The sequence below is a fragment of the Triturus cristatus genome, chromosome 11, assembly GCF_964204655.1.
Source record: "Triturus cristatus chromosome 11, aTriCri1.1, whole genome shotgun sequence".
In the NCBI taxonomy this organism is placed as follows: domain Eukaryota; kingdom Metazoa; phylum Chordata; class Amphibia; order Caudata; family Salamandridae; genus Triturus; species Triturus cristatus.
The window spans coordinates 1,152,190,185-1,152,214,021 of record NC_140594.1 but is presented as its reverse complement, the minus strand read 5'-3'; the positions used below and the strand labels follow the sequence as shown (position 1 = coordinate 1,152,214,021).

General features: G+C 41.5%; 1 protein-coding gene across 1 annotated transcript in view; it reads left to right on the top strand.

The window, feature by feature from the left end:
• LOC146788620 (uncharacterized) overlaps nt 1-23,837 on the top strand; it is a 447,327-nt gene that overhangs the window by 225,047 nt on the left and 198,443 nt on the right. Inside the window, exons 7-10 of the mRNA XM_085635787.1 lie at nt 5,870-7,315; nt 11,016-11,158; nt 22,215-22,379; nt 22,545-22,700. Of these exons, the coding sequence (XP_085491913.1) occupies nt 5,870-7,315; nt 11,016-11,158; nt 22,215-22,379; nt 22,545-22,700 (1,910 nt within the window). The remainder of the gene's footprint in view (nt 1-5,869; nt 7,316-11,015; nt 11,159-22,214; nt 22,380-22,544; nt 22,701-23,837) is intronic.

The following is a 23,837-nucleotide window of genomic DNA, read 5'->3' as shown; positions in this document are numbered from 1 at the left end:
ATTGAGGAGGAAGCTCCAGACGTATTTGCCATGACGGAAACATGGCTACAGGACGCTGATACCGCTATTACCAATCTAGCCTGCCCACCCGGCTATTCTATGTACACCCTGAATAGGTTGTCCAGGGGCGGGGGTATCGCGTTAGTGGTAAAATCTATCTACCCTTGCGTCTGGGGTGCCCTAAACATCTCCGGGTGTGAAAGTGCCATGTTCAAGGTCTCTGTCAGCCCTGAGTTTACCCTGTCCGGGATGGTCGTCTATCGCCCACCCGGCAGTGATGTGGCGTTTAGAAATGCTCTCCCTGACACTGTTGGCCCTTTGGTTGCCGAATGTGCCAACTTTTCTATCATGGGTGACCTAAACCTACATTTCGACACCCTCTCTGGCCTGACAGTGCGTTCCATCTCTTCTGACCTGGAGGCCTTTCAACTTCCCCAGATGGTTTCCCAGCCTACCCATCTGGGGGGGCATATTTTGGATCCCCTGTTTACCAATCTGTTGGGGATTCAAATTACCTCTGTCTCTCCGGTGGAATGGACAGACCACTTCTTGGTGTCCATCCTCTGCCCGGTCTCGGCCACTCCTTCCATCTCTACGGCTAGACGGGTTCAGAAGAGGGCTTGGAAAAAGCTTCGGCTAGAGGACTTTCATCGTCTTCTATTAGAGGAGCCGCTGGGCCCTTTGACGGATGTGGAAAGGGGGTATGACCTCTTCTGTTCTTGGATAACTAGGGCCTTGGACTCTCTGATACCCATCGTTTCAACCAAAATCAATCCTAGAGAGTCGAGTCCCTGGTACGATGGCACTCTCCGGGCCCTAAAGGGTGCCTGTAGACGAGCAGAGAGGGCTTGGAGGAAAACCTATGGGGCTGATCTGAAAGCTGCATACGCCAAGTCCGTTAAGCTCTACCATCGAGCTATCTGCCGAGCCCGTGCGGCTTTTTATGCCACCGAATTCCGGAACAGTCCGAATCCGTCAAAAGCTATCTTTAAGGCCGTAAAAGATCTCACAGCGAAGCGGACTACCTCTACGACCGTGAGCTCCCTTTCCCACTGTGAATCCCTTGCATCTTACTTCTTGGGGAAGGTCCAAGCTATATATAGGACATTCCCTAGCATAGGGTTCACTGAGGAAAGTATAAATGGGATCCACCATCAGACTACACTGCTTGTTTTCCCCCCCCTCACCTTGGATGGTTTTGACAAACTTGCGCTGCAAGTCAAATCTGGGTCTCCATCCGATCCAGTAAGGCCTGCTCTCTTCCGAGACCAAGCTTTTATGGGGCGTACAGTCGTATGCTCCCTTGTCAACCTCTCCTTGGAAACGGGAACTGTTCCATCTAAGTGGAAACAAGCTGTGGTGTCCCCGATCATTAAGAAGCCCACCCTGGACCCTTCCAAGCCTGAAAGTTATCGCCCCATCTCGTTGTTACCCTGGCCAGCCAAGATCACGGAGGCCCACGTCAACCTGGCCCTGTCTGAACATCTGACCCGGACCAATGCCCTCGACCCCACACAAAACGGTTTCCGTGCTGGGCACAGTACGGAAACTGCGCTACTTGTGATGGTGGAACATCTCCGGGCAAGGTTGGATGCTGGTCAAACGGCGGCGCTTATTTTGCTAGATCTTAGCGCCGCCTTTGATACGGTAGACCACAGCATCCTCCTGCGTCGGCTCGAGGAGACTGGCATTGGCGGTCAGGTGTTGCAATGGTTCCGCTCCTTTTTAGATGACCGCTCCTTCTGTGTTGCCATCCCTCCCTTCAAGTCCAACTACCAACCACTGGCCATGGGGGTTCCGCAAGGGTCCTCGCTGAGTCCCACGTTGTTCAATCTTTACGTGAGACCGCTGGCTGATGTCGCTAGGCAGTGGGGCCTTACTTTGGTCTCATATGCTGACGACACTCAGCTGGCGGTTACTCTCAGTGGGGATGCGGAGATTGAGGCCCCCAGGTTTCAGTCCGGACTGAAGGCGGTGGCTAGTTGGCTGACAGGCAATTGCCTTCAGCTAAATGCCACTAAAACAGAGGTGATGGTCGTCGGGAAGGGAGTGGAGCTGTGGGGTGACCACTGGTGGCCCTCAGAGTTGGGACCTACTCCGATCCCGGTATCGGAAGTGAAAAATCTGGGGGTATGGCTGGATGCGGGCCTCTCCTTTGTAGGCCATACTAAAAGAACCGCGGCCTGTTGTTTCGGTCTCCTGAGGGGCTTGAGACCTGTTCTCAAGTTCTTTGACGCCCCGACCAGGCAGCTGGTGATCCAGGCTACTATCATCTCCCGCCTGGATTACGCCAGCTCTCTCCTGGCTGGGGCTCACCAGGCTGAACTAACACGCTTACAACGGGTTCAGAATGCTGCGGCGAGGGCGATTATTGGCTTGCCCAGATTCTGCTCAGTGACAGGTGTCCTTCGCTCCCTACACTGGCTTCCGGTCAGGAAGCGCATCCTCTTCAAGGTTTTGTGCCTTGCTTTTAAAATCTTGAGAGGTACAGGCCCGGAAATCCTGTCGAGTTGTCTGTCTTTGTATGTCCCTGCCCGTAGCCTTCGCTCTCAGGGTCTGGCCCTTGCGGTGGTTCCCAGATTCAGGCTTAGCCGCATGGGAGGCCGCTCGTTTAGGGTAATGGCTGCGTCAGCATGGAACTCCTTGCCTGTTGAAATCCGCTTGCTGGAGGACCTTTTGACTTTTCGGAGGGCCATAAAAACCTTCTTGTTTTAGCTGGTTCTTAGTTTCTGTTTTTAGCCTGTGGTTGTGTTACGTGCTACCTTGTCTCTGCGCCAGGACGCTCCTTGGCTGGAGTATCTGTGCGCACAATAAATAGTCGTAACATAACATAACATAACAAATAGCGATCCAGGGACACATTCTCTGATCTTTACTCCGCTATTATTTGTGTTAAAATTTAACAAACGTTGGGGAAGTCTTATACAAAGGAGGGTTCAAATCCAGCATACACCAAAAAAAAAATGAATATAAAAATATTTAATAAATAAATAAGAACTAAATATAATAAAACCAAAGACCATTAAGCAAATTGATAAAAAATAACAATTATACAGAATTGACCAATTTCTTTTTATTGTAACAAATACATGATGATTAAAATAAACAGTATCCTTCAACCACCCTCAACATAACACACAAACGTATGAGTTATAAAATCTATTATGAATAAAACATTTTAAATCCTTATTTAATTATAATGTAACTATATTTTTAAAATTAAAAAGCTACTGAAACACTTGGAAAATAACACTGCCTATTTCAACCCAATACACAATACTATCCATAAAATAAATGAAACAATAATTTACAAATATAATATATGCATAATGAAACATATTTAAACTTATATCTAAAACTGAAAATAGAATTAGAAAATTAGCATAATGAATGCATTCATTATTGCCAGTTTGAATATATTTTACCCACTCAATCACCAAAAAATCATACTAGCAGAAGATAAAATGTATTAAATATTTAGAACATTACTAGTAAACATGTAAACAAATGCATAAATGTTAAAATATATTTGACATTAATTAATACATAGTTACAAACTAAACTAAACTCCAATGAACCCAGCAACCCAAAATTAAAATGTGATAAACAAATAAAAATGTATTTAGCATGTAAACAAATAAGTAACAAATATAACATCTGAAATATTATATGAGATTATGATAGGATTTGAAAATAATTTGTAAGAAATTACACAATAACATAAATAATGAAATAAAAACATAATCAAGTAAAAGTAAGAACATATTTGCACCTACAATATTTCTGTAGTCAGGCTATTGAGACCGAGATATTATGGTCCAATGATATTTTTAGGTTCAATTTAGGAGGAACACAATTCGAAATAAAAAACTGAGCATTGACAGCTTCGTCCAAAATTTGTATGGCTTTGATCCGGCAGTCAAAGGCTGATGCTAAATCCCATGGTTCAATAGGTTCCACTGAGGTTAGCAAAGCTATGGTCCAAGATTCAGAACTGAGGGATAGAGATCACGGTCCAGGGGTCTTTCTGAAGTGATCATAGCTGTGTTCCCTGATATACAGCTGGGTGCTGAGGTCCAGGAGTCCCTCCCTCCAATGCACAGATTTATTAAAGCTATTGTCCAGGGTTCACAACCTGGGGATAAGACACCATGATCCAGGGAATCTCCAAGGTGAGCATGGCTCTGGTAAAAGATTTACAGCTGGGTACTGGAAACGATGATCGTGGAGACCCTTCAAAGCTTGTATAACTGTGATCCAGGTATGACAGCCAGGTGCTCGACACCATGGTCCTCAGAGGTTAGTAGCGCTCTTCACAGCCTGCTGCTGGACATAATGGCCTAAGCAGCCCTATGAGGTTAATATGGCTTTGTTCCAAGATTCCATGCTATGTGCTGTACCACAAGCTCCATGGGGTCATTTGAAGGTAAGTCCAAAGGTAAGACTAAGTCCCATTCTGTTTTGTGACTTAGAACATTTTCAGCAAAAAATCTCCAAAACTCCAGAACTTCAGCGACACCAATCTGCTTCAAGTATGTGGCCTTAGGTTCCATTGCAAAAGCTGCAATTTCAATGGTGACCATTCACAGGGACGATTAATCTTCTCACAAAGTGAGAGTGCCGTTCTGCGTTGGTACCTATAAGAAATGTCAACGCTTTTCTTAAAAAAGGTGGCAAAGTTCCTTTCTGAAGTGGGTCCAATCTACTTGTTGTATCTGACCAGGGGTACATTGCGGACAGCTGCAAATCATGCCTTGATCCTATTCTATCACTGCCACAGACTATCACTGGTGCTTAATGGTTTTTGGCACTATTTCCATTTAAAACTTTTAAAAATCGTATCTTTTCTGGATTTTTGTTGTTTTAGTGTCATTGTGTTTAATGAAATTTACTCTTTTTTTGTAAACTGGTTTGGGGTTTTTATTGTTTGACATTTTTATTTTATTGTTGTTTTAGTACTGCAGACATTTGTTACACAATGCCCTACCTTAACCCTATCTGGTCTGTGCCATAATTACCAGGTGGTAGAGCTCAGGTTGATTTAGTGACTTTGGGGATTCACCCTCATGTGAAATGTTATTATTCCCTGAAGTGGGCAGCCCTCCACCCCAAAAATGTATCCACTTTCTTATACATTAGCCACAGTACGTCAAGATTCTATTGGTTTCTGTTGTACGGCATTGATTTACCACATAGATCATTTGGGTCTCAACTAATTAGTATAACAATGGTGTCATCACCAAAGCAGAAGATTATACATGATTACATATGGGGTTCTAGAACAATAGCATAGTTATGGGTCCTACACAACATAACGAGTAGACATAATGGTCCAGGGTTCTTAGGGCATTAGTGACTTAGTGATTGCTGCATCACAGTGGTGCGTTGCACACAATAGTGCAGGAGGTTAGTGTAACACTGGGGAAATGGGAGAACGTGGTAGTAATTTTTGAATTGGCCAAAATAAATTAGCATATCAGTGAGTTTTACTCCACTGCAGTGAGCTGAACATGATGCTTTTGGTGTCCCTAACAGATTAGTATAGAGTTGCCTTGGGGGCCACAGTAGGGTATTGGATATGGAACTATCCTGAAACCTCAGCATAGTGAATAAGGGAGCCTCACATCATTGACCTGCATATAATTTCTCAATAATCTTACCATTTTAGTACAGCGAGCGTTCCTGCTAAATAGGGAGCGGTCAGGAACATTAGAAAAGAGATGGGCACCTGGACAGTGGCAGTGATCCTAAGGGTCCTTTGGATTTCTTGAAATCTATAATTCTGGAAAAATGTATACCTACATTGTGACATGGCCTTTGTAAGATGTGCTGTGCATGCATTCACTAATATTGAGTATTGTTCTTCCAGCAGTAGCGGCCACGCCAACAAGTGTCAATGAGAACACTGGTTCGCTTACAGAGTCAACAATTAGATCAGCAACATCATCATCAGTCACCTTTGCCACTACTACTGCGACGAGCATTGAAATAACAGGACTGCCACTAATAACAGAACATTCAACCACTGCCACAAAAGCCACACAGCAACCAAACGGATCGACAGAGTCAACATCTGAGCAATTCACAAGTGCTACTGCCAGGCAATCTCAGGGCTCTGAGAGCTCAGTTTCTGCAGCAATCACACATCCACCTACAGAGGCCACCACTTCAGCAAGTACTCGATCATCTGTAAGTTCAGACCAGGTTACGGTTGCTAGTGCAGCACCCACTACAAATACAGGGCACACAAATTCAAAGACAGAAACTGCAGTAACTACTGCTGAACCAGATAGCCTAGTGACTAGTGCTATGTCTGGTACAAGTCATGCAACCACGACTACAGCATCAACTGTAGGTATTACCCTAGTCACAGTTTCTAATGCAACACCAGCAGAAACCTCAGGGCCCACTAATTCAACAACAGTGGCAGTAGTAAGTACTGCAGAACCAGCGATTCTAGTAACTAGCGCTACCTCTGGTACAACAACAAATCACAGAATCACAACAACTGAATCAACTTTAAGTACACCCTCTGGCACAGTCTCTAGTACTACACCTTCAAAAAGTACAGGGCACATAGATTCAACAACAGCAGCAGTAACTACTGCTGAACCAGTGTTTCTAGTAACTAGTGCTACGTCTAGTACAACAACAAATCATGTAATTACACAAACTGCCTCAACTGTAAGCACAACCCCAGGCACAGTATCTAATGCAACACCTGCAAAAACCTCATATCACACTAATTTAACAATAGCAGCAGCAACTACTGCAGAACTGGTGACTCTAGTAACTAGTGCTACATCTGCTTCGGCAACAAGTCACAGAATCATGAGTACTGACATAACTCTAAGTGCACTTCCTGGCACAGCTTTTAATACTACAACTGCAACAACTAAAGGTCACACAGATTCACCAACAGCAGCAGTAACTGCTACAGAACAAGTGGTTCTAGTAACTAGTGCTCCTTCTACTGCCAGATACAGTCACACAGTCACAGCTACTCAATCAACTGTAAGCACAACCCACACCACAACTTTAATTGTACCATCTGCAAAGACTACAGGACATACAAATTCAACAACAGCAGCTGTAACTACTGCAGAACCAGGGATCCTAGTAACTAGTGTTACATCTGCTACAACAGGTCAGAGAGCCACATCTATCGCATCGACTGTACGCACAGTCTCCATCACAGTTAAAGCAACAGAGCAAATAACATCAACGACAGCAGCAACTCCTACAAGTAAAATATCTACAGCAGCAACAGCCCCAAGTACAGTAACGCCTAGTACAACAAACAATCAAACAAGTGGTAAGCAAATCTATTAAGTTCCTTTAACGTTGTATACCAAAATACTATATTTTTAACTATGACAAATACAGTCTTATAGGTTTGTGGAGAATATGAGGCTGAGCGGGTGTTACTTACAGATTTGAGGCAATCTTATGTCCTGGGGAGAGGTATCATGGACTCATCATGCACTGTGTTTATACAGCATTATCACAAATGAGGATAGGCACAAGCTATTGGCCATTGACTAGTATAATACTCACACCCACACTGGAGAAGCTTGTCTCTATCTCCCTGTTCTTAACTAGCCTGACACAAATCCCCCCCATTCTAGACTAGCCGGACGACTGTCATCTTCTCTAAACTAGCCAAGTACCACCCTCTGGTCTTGATCCTGACTTTATTAGAGGCTGTCTGTCCACTGCATGAAGTGAAGCAAAGAAACATGACCTAATGAAGAGCCAAAGCTTCCAACTTACAAAGGTGGAGCACTAACTAAGAATGGTGAATTCATAAATACCTGTCATGTTGCTGCTGCTTGAAATGGTTGGAAGTCGTATTGGGTGTCTCTGTTCCCAATATAATATTTGATTATTTTATCCTTAACTGGACAGGTGTCTAAGGAGATGGCTTAGAACTCAGCTTCAACAAGGCTGGGAAATGTTTGTAATAATCATTGCAGTTGATACTGAGTGTAGGGTTAGTGGGGGGCTACAAGCCCGTACCACATTTTAAACAGGAATCCCAAAGCAATCTACTGATGTTTTAAATGTCAGCGCCTAGGAAGTAAAAACATAGACCAAGACACATCAAGTCACCATGCTAGTTTGCATCTCATTGTGAGAGAGAAGAGGGAAAGTGCAGTACCGACCAATGGCCTGAACATGGGGACAGATTTATCAAGGTTTTGCGTCACCCTTGAGCCATGCAAGGGGCCCAAGAGTGACGCAAAACCTAAGTGAGACTTATCAAGCCACGCAAGGCCATCTTGCGTGGCCCTGCATGGCCGTATAAATCTAGACTAACGCAAGACGGCGCAAATCACTGCCTTGCGTTACTCTGCCCCAGGGAGGTGCTCCATGAGTAGAGCATGGTTTTTCCCACGCATCCACCCATGGGTTTTGGCACATGCCCAGATTTACCATTAGTGGTAGACCTGGGAATGCATCGAAATGCTAAGCATCCCCAGGGGAGGCGTGACTAGGAGCAATATCTTTATTTCTCCTCGTTGTTTCCTTTTTCTATGTGTGCTGCATTCTACAGCACACATAGAAAGATGAAAATGCCTCTCAGGATTGTGTTTGAGCAGGTATGTGTCCCTTCCTGCTCAAAAACAATCCTGCCTACAATGCTGGCCCCCTGCACCATGATGCAAGGGTGTCTGCGTTGGCACCAGACAGCCAAAAGTGTGCCAGCGCTAGGAAAGGCTAGAAATGTGCCGTATAATGTTAAATACGGCACATTCCTGCCCTTTCCCTTTCATGCAGCACAGCAAAGTGGCTTGCTGTGTTGTGCTGCGTGAAAACATGATAAAAATAGGCCATAGCTTCTTGTTGGATGTGTTAAATTTCAGCAGACATATGTACCTGTCAATGTCCAAAGATTTTGGCCTATGGAAAGAAGCTGAAGTTTTCTGATTATACTTGACTACGCAAGGTGTAGTAAAAAAAAAAACAGCTGCTCTCCCTTCCCATGAAAATTGACTGCTCCCGAATATCTCTTGAGGGACATCTTGGGGCAGGAAATGAAGGATGAACAGACTAGATCTGGTGGTAGGCTTATGATCACCAGGTCATCTTAAGAATGGAAGCAGAAGGGGGTGAGACTGAGGTCCATGCTGGTTGTACGTGGATGGGTGTAGCGGGTGGGTGACAGTGAAGGCAGGGGACATGACTGAGCATTTTTGCTTCTGTAGGATCAGGGCCAATGACGAGGGGAACTGGGCCATGTCAATTTCCTGGTTAACTTGAGTGGCCCTTCTGAGCTGTGGGAACAGTCTACTGATGATGGCCCTCATTTTATTTTTTAAGACAGAAATCTATGAATTTTACCCAGCTTCTCTACTTTAAATAACACATGGAGTTGTGAGTCGTTATGCGCATGCTCCTAGTTTCATGCCAGCCATTCCTGTCAATGCTTTTCGCAGTTTAGACAGAGCCCTGCAGCAAAGTGTTTTCTTTTTATTTTCAAAAAGAAAATCCTCCCCTTGCCATGGGAGTCCTCTCCCATGGCAAACGGATAATTTAGCAGTTTCTACTGCCCCTTAACACCAGGTTTTTCCTCCTATCTAAATTAGGTGGGTGGAAGTAGAGGTCTGCCTCTGACGGCATTTACTCCACAGGCCTGTCGGAGGGTTTAAATCATGGTGGAGACAGAGTAGCCTCCGCCGTGAGTAAACGAAAAGTCCACCCGCATCTAAATTCGGTAGGGGGGTCATTATGTTGGTGGTAAGCATACTCCACCGCCGTTGTGACGGAATATGTTTATTGCCAACATAAAAATCGGGCCCAAATTTGTTAAACCAGACATAACATGGAGTGCACATTAGGAATCAGTGGATTAGCAAACGTGCTTCAGGATAGATTGGCTACATGATAGGTCAGCCTACATTCTTATATGAATTAGAAATCTATAGTTTTAATATGTTTATATATTTTGAAATCTCCTTGTGTCACTGGTGCAAGTTGTTTGGCTGGACAACAATGGACTGTCTCAAACCTGTCCTAAATGGAGACAATAGCTTTAAGTGAGGCCTCTAGAACTTGAGAAAGCCCTCCAGAGAAATCCTCCAGTACTGGAAGCTCAACAGGAGGTGGTTTTTAAAGGGTTGTGTACAGTGACAACAGATGTTTTTGCTGTCTATGCTCCCTGGCTTTCCTCTTCAAGTCTTGTCATAATTTGTCACCCTTTGAGAGCTCCCGGTACAATAGACTTAAACTCTTTCATGTTTGAGAACCCTTGAGGTCTAATCTCATACTCGAGTTTACTATCTAAGGATGTTTTACCCTAAATGTATGAGGTTGAAATAGATGCCATCAAAGAAGCAATCATTTGCTTCTTCCAGGCCCTCTCCTTCCATCTTCTTTTAAACTTACACTGGACCATGGCAAACCTGAGACGAGATGAAGGTATCTCAGTACTGATGGTTCTCACGAAGCTTCCAGGACCATCTTTACCCAAGGCTTATTGTCCAACTCATGCTGTGCAACAATAAGAATGAATAATGACAACAACTGTTCCAAGGATATAATTGATAATAGTCATAATAATATCAAAATGCACATTTACAACATTAACAACAACAATAAACTAAATTACAATCATATTATTAATAACAATGATAATCATTTTAATGTTCACAACAATTATAATAATACAGAACACATTGATGATGAAAGCAAAGTAACCGTTAATAAGAACATAACAGAGAATATCAACAAAAATAGCATTTGTAGCATGGTCGATGTTAAAAGAGCAACAATGTTTAAATGATAATAATAAAAATAATAATAATATATTTTTCCATAACCCTTTATGCCATATTTGTGTATTTTTATAGCACTGGAATGCACATACTCATACATATTTCAGGAGCGTATTAGCAACCAACCATTCTCTTGCATACAGCAAAGATACTTCACTTATCCAGAAAACCTTACACAAATTGTAAACAAATGATCATAGTAAAGTTTTTAATCAAGAGACTTATGCTTCCTTTCAGCTGTTCCCGCTGTTCTACTTTACTCCTACGGACAGAATGTCGGGGATACTGAATTTGTTCAGAGGACACCGAATTTCAACTCGCGTCTTTTCAAGCCTCAGATAGGTTTCTCATTTGGAAACCAGATATACACATCTCTATATGTGAGTCTAAGCTGATTTTTTGTTGCATGTTTGAAGTTTTGGATTCAGCTGAAATTCTGTGTCACTGGTCATCATAGCTCAGATCAAGCTTAGTGGTGAGCATTCATGATATCTCAGCTTGTAATTTGGGCTGCGTCTTTCAATTGGGACGTTGTGTGAAGGTCACAAATCCGCAACTTTGTTCAGTTGGCACATCTATGGACTTTGAACGTCTTCCTTCTTGGACAAAACTTCCCAAAAATGTTGTTTTGGCAAAGATATTTCTGACAAAAAAATTGTGTAAGAGAATGCTTCTGTCCAAACCTGCTTTTGCAATAATGCCACAATATAAACTACTTTTTTTGCAGCATTTTCATCACTTCATTTTTAACTTGCCCAACTTCATGAAGTAGTTGAAGGTGAAATTCCTCAAAATTGCATAAAATTTTTATTCGTATAACACTACTTGTACACTTTCACTCCTCAATGTTACAAAAATTTTACTAGAAAAAAATATTTCAAGTCCAGAGCGCAGAAAAAGCCTCAAATATCTACACACATTTTCACCAATGTATCTTGTGGATAGAATAGAAAGATAATGTGAATAGAAAAATCTGTTGGACAATATCTGTCTATCCTGCCTAGACAAGTGTGACTTAGAATACTTCCACACTAGTTGATTTAATTTCCATCCTTTCAGCCACAGCACAAAATGAATTTCAGCACACATTGAGTATGAGGGGAACGCATGAAAGTTTGAGACACAGGAAGGATCATCAAAATTTACACTTGTAAGAGTGAATTGAGGAAATCAGGAAAAAGGCGTAGTTTAACAATTTCTTTCTCAGAAATTTGCATTTTATGCCATGTATCTGTCTGTAAAGGTATATTTTTGTGATTTCTTGTTTGAATCCCTGCAACTTTCCTTTGAGAATGTGTGACCTATGCGTGATTTAGGCCTCAATTTGGGACAGTCAGTACAAATTTTCTTCAGAACTTGACAGAGTTTTGACTACTTAAATTTAGTTTTTGGCTAAATCTTCCAAAAAAGAAATGCCAAAAGTAAAAGAAAACATACATTTTTCTAACATTTTGATGAAAAAACGTTATCTGCTTTTTAGAACTATTTTAAGAAATTCGGAAAGAAGGTAACGAAAGTCCCTTCTCTTGCTCAATGAAGGGTCCTGGAGTTACAGGGGACATACAAATCTTAGCCCCTCTCCTACAAGTTGCATAGATTTTAAAACTTTTACTGGCTAGTTGAAAATCTCTAGGAGTGTGCATTGCAGTCTAAGGAACTTGTAAATTTCCATTAATATTCTTAATGTCCCTTCTCCTACCAGCAGGTAATCTGCTGGAGAAAGGAAAACAGCTGTGTGACCACTTTTAGCACATTTTTTATACTTGATTTCTTAATTCCAAATGCTTTTCATTGTGGGGGAAACATATCCTCTCACCAGGAGCAGCCCATGCAGGTGTCATGCCCCCACTTCTGGAAAGAAGCTAGGTCACCACTGCCCATAGAATTGTCCTTAAAAATGTCAAATTGAGCAACTCCCGACCCTACGGATAATAATCCCCAAAGGAGTATGCTTGTAATCTCTGCTAAATGTAACCCTGCAGTAGAATGTGGAGTAATGGCCAGAGCTGCTGACTTTGGAACTGGGGAACCAGGTTCGAGTCGTGGTTTTGCTCAACATCCTGTGCTTCTGGTCAAATCACTTAATCAAAACATGCCTACAAAAATATGAATATGTCCCTGTGTAATGAAACTGGTGCTCATATAAAGTGCTCCAAAATGTTTGGGTCAAGTTTGTGCTATATAATACAGCAAAAAATAATCTCCACTAATTAATGCCTGTTCATTGGTGAAACATTTAGTGGCAATTAGAGACCTTCTTGCTGATTCAAAATTCAATATTTTATTCATTTCCGAATCTGGGCTACTGATAATTCTGAATATGACCTAGAAGATGTTGCATGTCCTGTAAGCTATAAAACAGTCCATGTGTCCTGCACGTAAAGGAAGCTGGGCTGTCTATACTATTTAAAAAGCATCTGAATTTTAAAAAGCTCCCACCAGAGACATTTCCTTGGTCAGATGTTCTCTACAATTTTCCTGTTCTCCAGCATTATTGTCTATTGTCCTCCAGGCTCGGTAGCAGCCTTCATTGAGCAACTGGTTCATGTTATCACATCGCTACTCCTTCCCCAGTGAAATTGTTTTTCTACTTTAGCATCTGGACTAATAAGCTGTGTAAATAACTATGCCTCAGATTTAATGGAACCCTTTGGCAGCATTAGGACTTGACAATTTGTCTCTATTCCAACACATAAAGCTAGTTATATGCTGGATTTAATCTTTGGCCCTCCATGTTCAACAAAGATGGTGGATATCTCACCTCAGATCTGGTCGGATCAATCATGAATCCAGTCCAGATGGTCTGTCACAGCCAGTTCCTGTCAAACGTAACCCGCTTCAGGTAAGCCCTTGGGCCAGGTTAAACGCAGCTATATTATCTAAACAGCTAACATTCCCACCTCCCCTACTATGGGGCAGGCATGTGGACGATCAGTGGGCAGCTTAACAGCACTGACTTGAGAAAGAGCTTTACTCTTGCCGCAAAGCAAATTTAACACAGAAGACTCTGCTGTACCTAAATGTTTTGATACCTCGCAATAAAGTCGATTATTGAAAAAGACCACTCTTGCTAGACCGTGCCGTTAAATAATAACGCAAATCTAATTGTCACATTGATATTTTGTCTTTTCTTTATTTTCAAATTAATTGAAACAAATCATAAATGTATCCATCACGTGTGGGGAAAAGAGGTTCAAATGATAAGAAAACATCGGAAACCTGCTAAAGCATAATTCCCATGGACAATCTAGGACACAAAACATTCAAACACTTTCTCTTTCATTCACAACCATTCAACTAAGAACACACATTAAACGAACATACATCCTAAAATCTGGAAAGTCATAATTCAGATGCCCAAAAGTAACTGGCATATCTCGTTTAAGTCCCTAAGAAAACGAACAACAATAATATGCTGTAGATAACGATTTATAGTCGAAGTCTATAGAACTGACATCAATGTATTGAGATACTAAATAAACATGTAAATTCGAGACGCCCAAATTTAACCTGGAAACTGCCATCAGCCCCTTGGTTCAATATACACTTGGAGATGCGAAAAGAAGCTGCAAACGTACAGAAAGCAGTTGGAGAGCAAATTATACCCTCAAACTAAGCTGAAACTTAAGACAGCTTGAAAACATTATCAAATCTTATTGAAGTAACTACACCCGCCACGTCTAGGCCCACTACAATTAACACATCTATCCCATGCAGACGATATAATTCTGCTAAGTCAAACAAAACTAGGTCTCCAAAGCGGGATCAACGTACTGAACGACTTTGCAAAGGAAAACTTATTAGAAATAAACATAGCAAAAACAAAATTCATGACCATAAGTCACTGGTCGCAGGCATAACAGCAATTTAAGCTAGGTATTATGAATCTGGAGGGAGTCACAAACTACAAATACCTCGGTCTACATATATACAACTGATTTAATTTTAAAACACATAATGATAATTTAATCACAAAAGGAAATGGGTTGATACATGCGTTCTGCGCCACAGCGAAGAGTCTAAGCGGTCCTTCGGTTAAACCATTATTAGCGGTCATAAAAGCAAAAATCCTGCTGAGCTTAGCCTGAGCTACTGAAGTTCAGTACGGCAAAGAAGCAGCAATCCTTGAGAGAATGCCAATAGAGACATACAAAAAAGTGTTTGGTCTACCGCGAAATTCTTCCCCAGCACAGATTCACTTAGAATTTGGTCTATTGCAGCAACATCTAGCAAGAATGTACGCAACAATAAAAGTATGGTACAAAATTCAGTCAAACTGTCAGAACCCGCTTAATAGCGCTATCTGGAAAGCTCAGGAGAATGATACTTGATCAGCTTATAACAAGTACCTGCAGCTATCAATCAAGACAACGAAGGTGACGGACCTTTGGCAACTGAACTTACCGTATACAACATGTTGACAAACACTGAATAAAGCGGGAAAAAGGCATTTGTTAATGGAAGATAAAACTATATTCAGTAAGCGCTCTTATTCGTGGATGGTACTGCAATCATATTTGATTTTACAACCTGCAGCATACCTGAGTATAACATACTCCATACACCTAACAAGGAAACTGCTAGCAATAGGCCTTGGGTCACTACCAACTAATCAACCAACCTGGAAATATAATGGCCCGCCGTCTTGCACTCTATGCAGTGCACCGAAGCAGGACTTTGTTCATTTGATCTGCATATGTCCCGTTTTAAAATCAAATCGGTTTTTATTGTTAAAAAATCCTTTTATCGTCAGGGGCATTCAACCTGCAGATCCGCCATACTAAAGTGACTTGACCCAAACGACCCGCAATTTAACTGTAATCTGGTAACATTTCTATATTTTTATATGAGAAATTAATTTGAACTAGTATCCTAACTAGTTCAATAGCACTTGATCAACAAAAAAAAAGGTAAAAAGGAAAAATTCTTGAGAAACTTGTCTAAATAATGTCTTGTCTACAAGTAAACGTATTTTTGCTGATCATTAGTTTTTAACATGTATTTTACACTGGTGATAAAATTGTCCTGACATGACTTTCTCAACCGTAAATATGCTACCGCCAACCAATGATTTAAACATGTATATTATACTTTTTACAACTTGTTCGGTTTTATCGAAATATTGTTATGGTTTTAATTAACTTAAACAATAAAGATGTATTCATTCATTTATTAAAGTAACTAAGGAAGACTTTTATGCTATTGAAATCTTCAAAGATAAGAATCCCAGTTAAAAGGCATTCTCTATCACACACTCATTCGCTAGTCCAAGCTGCCTGGCCCAGACATTCTTGCATAAGCAATCACTCTGTGGCAACTTGGGGATGGTCTGACCTGACCCCTGCCAAAATTTGGCCACGACTATTGGAACCATCAGCAGACCCCTTATGCTCAATCTGTAATCTAGCTTTGTTCACTGGGCAGGTGCCACGGGCATGGAAAAAAGCCATGGTCATCCCACTTCCAAAGAAGCTTACAGCAGATCCACTGGTCCGCAGTAACTTTACACTGATATCGCTCTTAACTTTCCCAGTACACATTATGAAAAGCAGGTTAACAGAATTATTTAAGACCATCTGGAGACAAATCTTGAGCCAGCTGAGTGAGACCTTCGACCTGCACATGGCACTGAGAGCACTTTGATATCGGTCATGTATGACCTTCATATAGCGGATGACAAGAGCAATTTTGTGGCCCTTGTTTAATTAGATCTGTCAGCCACCTTCAGCATGGTGAACCACAAGATTCTGATATTGAAACTGGCAGAGGTTGTAATGCTAGGATCAGCTCAGAGATGGTGTAGCTCGTACCTTGAAGATTGCCCACAGGTAGTACACTCACCTCCTTTTTGCTCTGAATTTCAGACCTGTGGATGAGGGTGTCCCTCAAGGCTCATCCCTGAGCCCACACTTGTCAACATAAATCTGAAACCACTGGCCCAATGATCCGTAGTCAGGGAATTCTGTTTATGAATCGCGCAGAAGATGCACAGCCCAACTTCCATCTGGAGCAACCCCTTCCAGAATCCTTTAAAGCATTTCAAAACTGTACGCACAACATAACTAACAGGCCTACTCTGAACTCTCACACTTTCAATGGGGCCAAAACTGAGGTAATATGCTGCTTCATGGGTAAGGTACTGTGTTCACTTCCAAATGCTTTCTGGCCCTGGCCTCAGGAAAGCTCACCCGCAACTGTCTCTGCACTTAGATATCTAGGCTTTCGATTTGATGCGGACCGAACTATGACAATGCAAGGTAATACATTATTATCTACCTGCTATGTGTTATTGAGATATCTGTATAAAATACTTCCACTTTTTGCCATAGCATATAAGGCATTAGTAATTGAGGCTACAATCTGGAGCATGCTGGACAATGGGAACTCTGTGTTTCTGGGTGCTCCAGACTACATTCTGGAATGACTGTTCAGAATTCAGCATGCCTGTTGCTTACCCTCCCCTGTAGGCCTTCTGCATCTCCTGCACTGGACAGTTTTTATTGGCTCCCAGTTCCTAAGAGAATGTTTAAATTGCTCTTTTTAGTGCACAGAGCCTCTCATTGGACTGGACCCATTTACCGCCAAGATTCGTTCTCCCACCCTAACCCCGCCAGATCACTGCGTTCTGCTGATGCAAAGATGCAGATTATTCCGAACTATAAGCTCACTCGAATGGGAGTTAGAACCTACTCAGGCCGGGCCTCTTGACTATGGAACAAACTGCTGTTATTCCTTCCCTGCATTCCTGATTTATTACTTAAGGCTCTAAAAAACAACTGGCTTTACACACTATAGGAGCTCTAGGGCCATGTTCTTAGAATATGAAGTCCCTTTAGCTCCAGAACACCCTGTGGGATCTGTTGCTCTCTATAAAATAATAATATTAATGCCATACTATTCGGTCGTAGAAGCTTTATACATGCTGGCATGGTGGAATAAGCCCTACAAAATAGTTATTCATATCCACAGACTTTATGGCCTTAAGGATATTAAAAAAATATATATATATATATATATATATATATATATATATACCAAATTCGCCGCTCCTTCTGATCGCGGGGGACCCGAGAGAGGTGGCGCATATGCCGGCGAAGCACGCCGGCTGTTAAATTCTCAACAAAGTCTCAAATGAATGTGCTCTCAGCAACCAAAGGAAGCCACATCCAAATTACTTCAAAAGGTGTTTAATTCTACAACGCGTTTCAGCTTGTTGCAAAGCCTTGTTCACGTAGAATAGTGCATACAACTTGATGACTGATAAAGTTATGGGCATGAAAACAAACAAAAGACAATGTAGGTATGTCACACTGATTTGGCACACAATGCGGCAGGCATCTTGGAAAGGTATAAATGGTACCAGAAAATGAAAATAATACAATCCTGTAAATGGACACAACAGCACAAATTGACATGCATATGCTAAATCTCTACGTATTACGTGTCTCCAAACTAGTACCCCGAATAATTGTATATGCATAGTGCAATGCTCTCCAATCAATGTCGCGCAACGGATTGCCTATGCCAGTTCGTGCACGTTGTGTTTTACTGGTAATATAAGTTCCAAGGTCCAAATAATAATATACATAAATGCGAATGGAAAATGGATGTCTTGCAGGAATCAGAGCAACATGTGTTGCATAAGTTTACACAAAAATCACATAGGAAGTATGAAGGGGCAAGTGCCCTTAGGTTCCATTGAGATGAAAGACATCCAAAACGTAAATCTTATGTGTTCTCATACTGTACCCATCAGTCGAATGTTGAGTGATGATAGGGGAAAAGGGTAGGTTGCCCATAAACATGAGTGCCGGTGTCTGGGCCCCTTCCTTTCCTCCTGTGAAAAAGTACAAGAAAGAAAAGAAGAAAAGGGAGAAGAAGAAAACAATAAATAACTCCAGCATGGTAACATGCATGTTAAAAACAGTACAATATCTTCTTAATCTATGCACAGATGGATTTTGAAAAAATCGGATGAAAGAGATTTACATAACTAAAATTGCAACTTCTCTGATGCTGCACAGGAAAAGCACAGAAAACACAAAGAATGTGAAAGGTTGTATGGAATGGTCATATCTATGATTATTCTCTCAGATGAATCGCTAATTCTTCATCCTGGTTAAGACCACCAGGAAAGTTGACAATGTACTTCGACTCCTTTTGTCTCAGTTTAAGAACTCGATTGCCACCCCTTGGGTTGCTAGGAATCTGTTCTAAGATAAAAAATCTGAGGAGCGCAGGGTTCGAAAAATGTTTATCCCTGAAATAAACACCTTTTGAAGTAATTTGGATGTGGCGTCCTTTGGTTGCTGAGAGCGCATTCATTTGGGACTTTGTTGAGGATATATATATATATATATTATCTACTGGCGGTCGCCAGTAGATAGTTATAGTTAGGACCGTGTTGCCATAGGAAATCTGAAAATTCTATTTTGAATAACTTTGGCGCCGGTTGACGAATCCTCGCGAAATTTTCAAAACTAATGGGGCGCTCCGCTCAGCTCCTACCCTGAAAGTCTCGGGGTGATTCGTCAAGCGGGGGCTGAGAAAAAAGGGGGGTCTCAAAACGCGTTTTCAACATGCATTTTCCCATAGGACCTTTAGTCGAAGGTACAGCCCGAACGGCTGAACAGAATTACTTGAAATTTGGCAAAGAGGTAGTCCTCAGGTCAGGCATGTGCCTTTTGCATATATGGTGTCAATCTGTTCAGTAGTTCCTGAGAAAATTGCATTTAAAAGTACATAAATATCTATAAGCGCGCACGGTGCTCGCACGGTGCGCGCACCCTAACGTGCGCGAGCGCAATTCTGATTGGTGGTTACATGTCAGTCAACCTTCGAATCAGTCGAAATCAGGAAGTGTCGGCCGCCATTTTGTGTGTTTGGTGTGTGACAGTGAAAAAGAAAGGTGGAGAACGTGAAAAGGGGGCAGGGTAGAGAGTTCCTGACCCCCTAGCCTTTGTCAGGGGGTCCCTGAAGGACCCCGAAGGGTGAAAAAAACATTTAATTTTTTTCTCAAAAATTCGCGGGGTGCGCGCACGGTGAAAAACCTAAAAAAAAAATAACATTTTAAACGAGCCATTCCATATTACAGGATACAGTCAATCTATAATCATACACATAGGTAGTTTATTGTAAAAAAAAATATATAAAAAATATAAAAATACATACATAACTTAGCATTTAAAAAACCTTACAAATTCACTTAAACAAACCATAGGTTTCACACACGTTATAGTTAGGAATTAGCATTTAAAAAACCTTGCAAATTCACTTAAAAAACCATAGGTTTCACACATGTTATAGTTAGCTGGACATTTCACTCGTAAAAAACCAATGAAATTCCCCCGTTATAGTTAGTTCAGATAACTATAACTCGCGGGACCGCCACTCTATCACAAGGATGATGTCATGAGTGATGTCATGAGTGATGCCACTGACCATGTCATGAGTGATGTAATATGTGACGTCACGAGCAGTGGATTGCGGGCGCGCGAGTTATAGTTATCTGAACTAACTATAACGGGGGAATTTCATTGGTTTTTTACGAGTGAAATGTCCAGCTAACTATAACATGTGTGAAACCTATGCTTTTTTAAGTGAATATATATATATATATATATATATATATATATATATATATATATATATATATATATATTATCTACTGCCGGTCACCAGTAGATAGTTATAGTTAGGACCGTGTTTCCATAGGAAATCCGCAACATTCTATTTGGAATAACTTTGGCGCCGGTTGACGAATCCTCGCGAAATGTTCAAAATAGGTGGGGCGCTACGCTCCGCTCCTACCCTTAGAGTCTCGGGGGGAATCATCAAGCGGGGGCTGAGAAAAAGTGGGGTCCCAAAACGCGTTTTCCCCATGCAATTTTCCATAGGGACCTTTAGTCCAAGGTACAGCCCGAACGGCTGAACAGAATTACTTGAAATTTGGCAGAGAGGTAGTCCTCAGCTCAGGAATGTGCCTTTTGCATATATGGAGTCAATCTGTTCAGTAGTTCCTGAGAAAATTGCAGTTAAAAGCACATACATATCTATAGCCGCGCACCGTGCGAGCACCCTAACGTGCGCGAGCGTAATTCTGATTGGTGGTTACATGTTAGTCAACGTTCGAATCGGTCGAAATCAGGAAGTGTTGGCCGCCATTTTGTTTGTTTTCAGTGCGAGAGTGAAAAAGGAAGGTGGCGAACGGGAAAAGGGGGCAGGGTAGATAGTTCCTGACCCCCTAGCCTTTGTCAGGGGGTCCCTGAAGGACCCCGAAGGCAGAAAAAAACATTTTAAATTATTTTTTTAATTCGCGGGGGTGCGCGCACCGTGCGCGCATGGTGAAACCCCCCCCCAAAAAAGATTTTTTTACATTTTTTAATATGTAGTTTATTGTAAAATAAATATAAAAAAAATAATAAATACATAACTTAGCATTTAAAAAACCGTACAAATTCACTGAAAAAAACATAGGTTTCACACACGTTATAGTTAGGAATTAGCATTTAAAAAACCTTGCAAATTCACTTAAAATCCATAGGTTTCACACATGTTATAGTTAGGTGGATATTTCACTCGTAAATAACCAATGAAATTCCCCCGTTATAGTTAGTTCAGATAACTATAACTCACGCGGCCGCCACTCTATCACAAGGATGATGTCATCAGTGATGTCATGAGTGATGCCACTGACCATGTCATGAGTGATGTAATATGTGACGTCATCAGCAGTGGATTGCGGTCGCGCGAGTTATAGTTATCTTAACTAACTATAACGGGGGAATTTAATTGGTTTTTTACGAGTGAAATATCCACCTAACTATAACATGTGTGAAACCTATGGTTTTTTCAGTGAATATATATATATATATATATATATATATATATATATATATATATGACTTTGGGTAATGCAATACATTGTATGTGTACTCTCTGCAGCCTTGAAAAAGTCACTAAGACGAAACACGTGTCGGCTGCCGCTGTATCTGTGATGTCACATCTTGCTCCACAAAGGCAATGAATATGAAGAATACATGCTAAACGATGTACCATTGGACTCTACAGTGCTTGAATGGCTCAGATGCCCATTAATCTTTAGACTTCCTTTTGTGTGCTCTGGGATTGTTCTGTTTATAATATCCAATAGAATATACGTGTTCAGACCAGACACACACACACACACACCTCATCTCCCCTTTCCTTGTCTTTAACGCCAAAATTATGACTTGAATAAATCAACTATGCATATTTGCAGCTGGAATGACCTGCAAATCATGATTCTATGAATCAGTATTCGGGAATATGTGATCCAAATTGCAGCATTTATGTACCTGAAGTCAACTTATGTGTGCAAAAGCTAAAATGCACGTATCTCTTTGTTCTTATGTTATTGTGGTGTGACTAATGGATTCCCATGTTTTGTTGTTCCAGTTTACAGACAATGGGCAGATAATTTTCCCATCCTCAGACAATGACGTATTCTCCTACGTCAACCCCCCCTCAGGAGGATTCACTTCTAAAAGCCATGTACCAATGGTTGCTGTATTTTGGGACAATGCAGATTTCTCTCAAAATGTTGGATCAACATTTTACCAGGTTGGTTTTAACTGCACGATAAAGGTTGGGGAAAGGGTGTAATGTAGAGCACTTCCAGGGGAGTTTACATAGTGGTGCAGTCTCAAGAGCTGAGCGATTATGGTGTATGTTGCTTATTGGTAGTCCATAATCACAGAAAGATTTCCATATTTATGAATCCTGTAGGAGTACATCACTCTGAACTCAGAAAAGAACACTCTTGTCCAAGATGTTGAGAACAGGATTCAGAGATACATGAACACCACATACACAGCCAAATGGACACTCAAGGTCACATGGAACAATGCCCCAGCATTCCCTGCAAAGACGGATGACACCAAGGTAAGCACCGTTCTGTCAGTGTTAGGATGTGATGTCAGCACCATCTTGGTTAGATCAACAACACTTTAACTACAATTTAAATAAACAGTTGTGAAGTCATTACAGTTCTGATCATCTTGAAAACTGTCTTTTTACGTACATCAGTTGTGTTATGAGAAACCTGTGTATTTTTCATTTTTTTAAACTATGTTCTGTTCTCTGTATACCTAGCCAGAAAAGTCATTGCCTCTCTATGATGCCACTTGACCATTCAGTGAAGAATATGTTTGTAAGTTTACCTTCCTTCACAATCTGTTAGGCATGATTGATCAATCTGGCCATCACAGTGTTCCAGGCATAATTTATGCACACCACTGGGAATTAGCCACATATCTGTCCACCGCAATTTGCTCAACACACTTCAATCTTAATTCAACCAACTAAGCTTGGAGCTTTAGAGAGGTTTACACAAACATACACAATGTAAAACAGTAGTGTTAGAACTGGGGGTCTCTAGTTGGCAGGGGTAGGTACCTTTTGCCAAGTAGGGACCCTTGCTTCTAGTCAGGGTAAGGGGGCTACACTCCTAAATAACCCCTGCTCACCCCCTTGGTAGCTTGGCACGAGCAGGCAGGCTTATCTCAGAGGCAGCGTGTAAAGCATTTGTTAACACATACAGTAATACAGTGAAAACACTACAGATGGACACCACACAGGTTTTATAAAAATAAGCAATCTTTATATAGACTTAACACAAGACCCAAACAACAAAAATCCACAATACTGTAATCAAAAATAGACTTAAAAATGGTAGAAATTGCTTAGTTCAAAGTTATAAGAAATTGCTTAGTTCAAAGTTGATGGTAAATGCGACACGTTTCTCACAAAGCACTTTAAATGCGTAACTCAAAACAAACAAAAGGGTTACATGGAGGGTGATGCGTCGGGTCCTTGCTTTGGGGCAGGCAATGCTTCTGTTCCTCAGTGCTTGAGCAACGTAGGAAATGCATCTGTTCCTTACCGGAGCAGCGGTGATGCGTCAATCTCTTACTGCGTTCCGGTTACAATGCGACAAGATGGCGCTTCGATGCGTTGTGACGATCCGGTGCAATGGGGTAAGATGGTGCCCTTGATGCGATGCGATGACGTGAAGGTGAT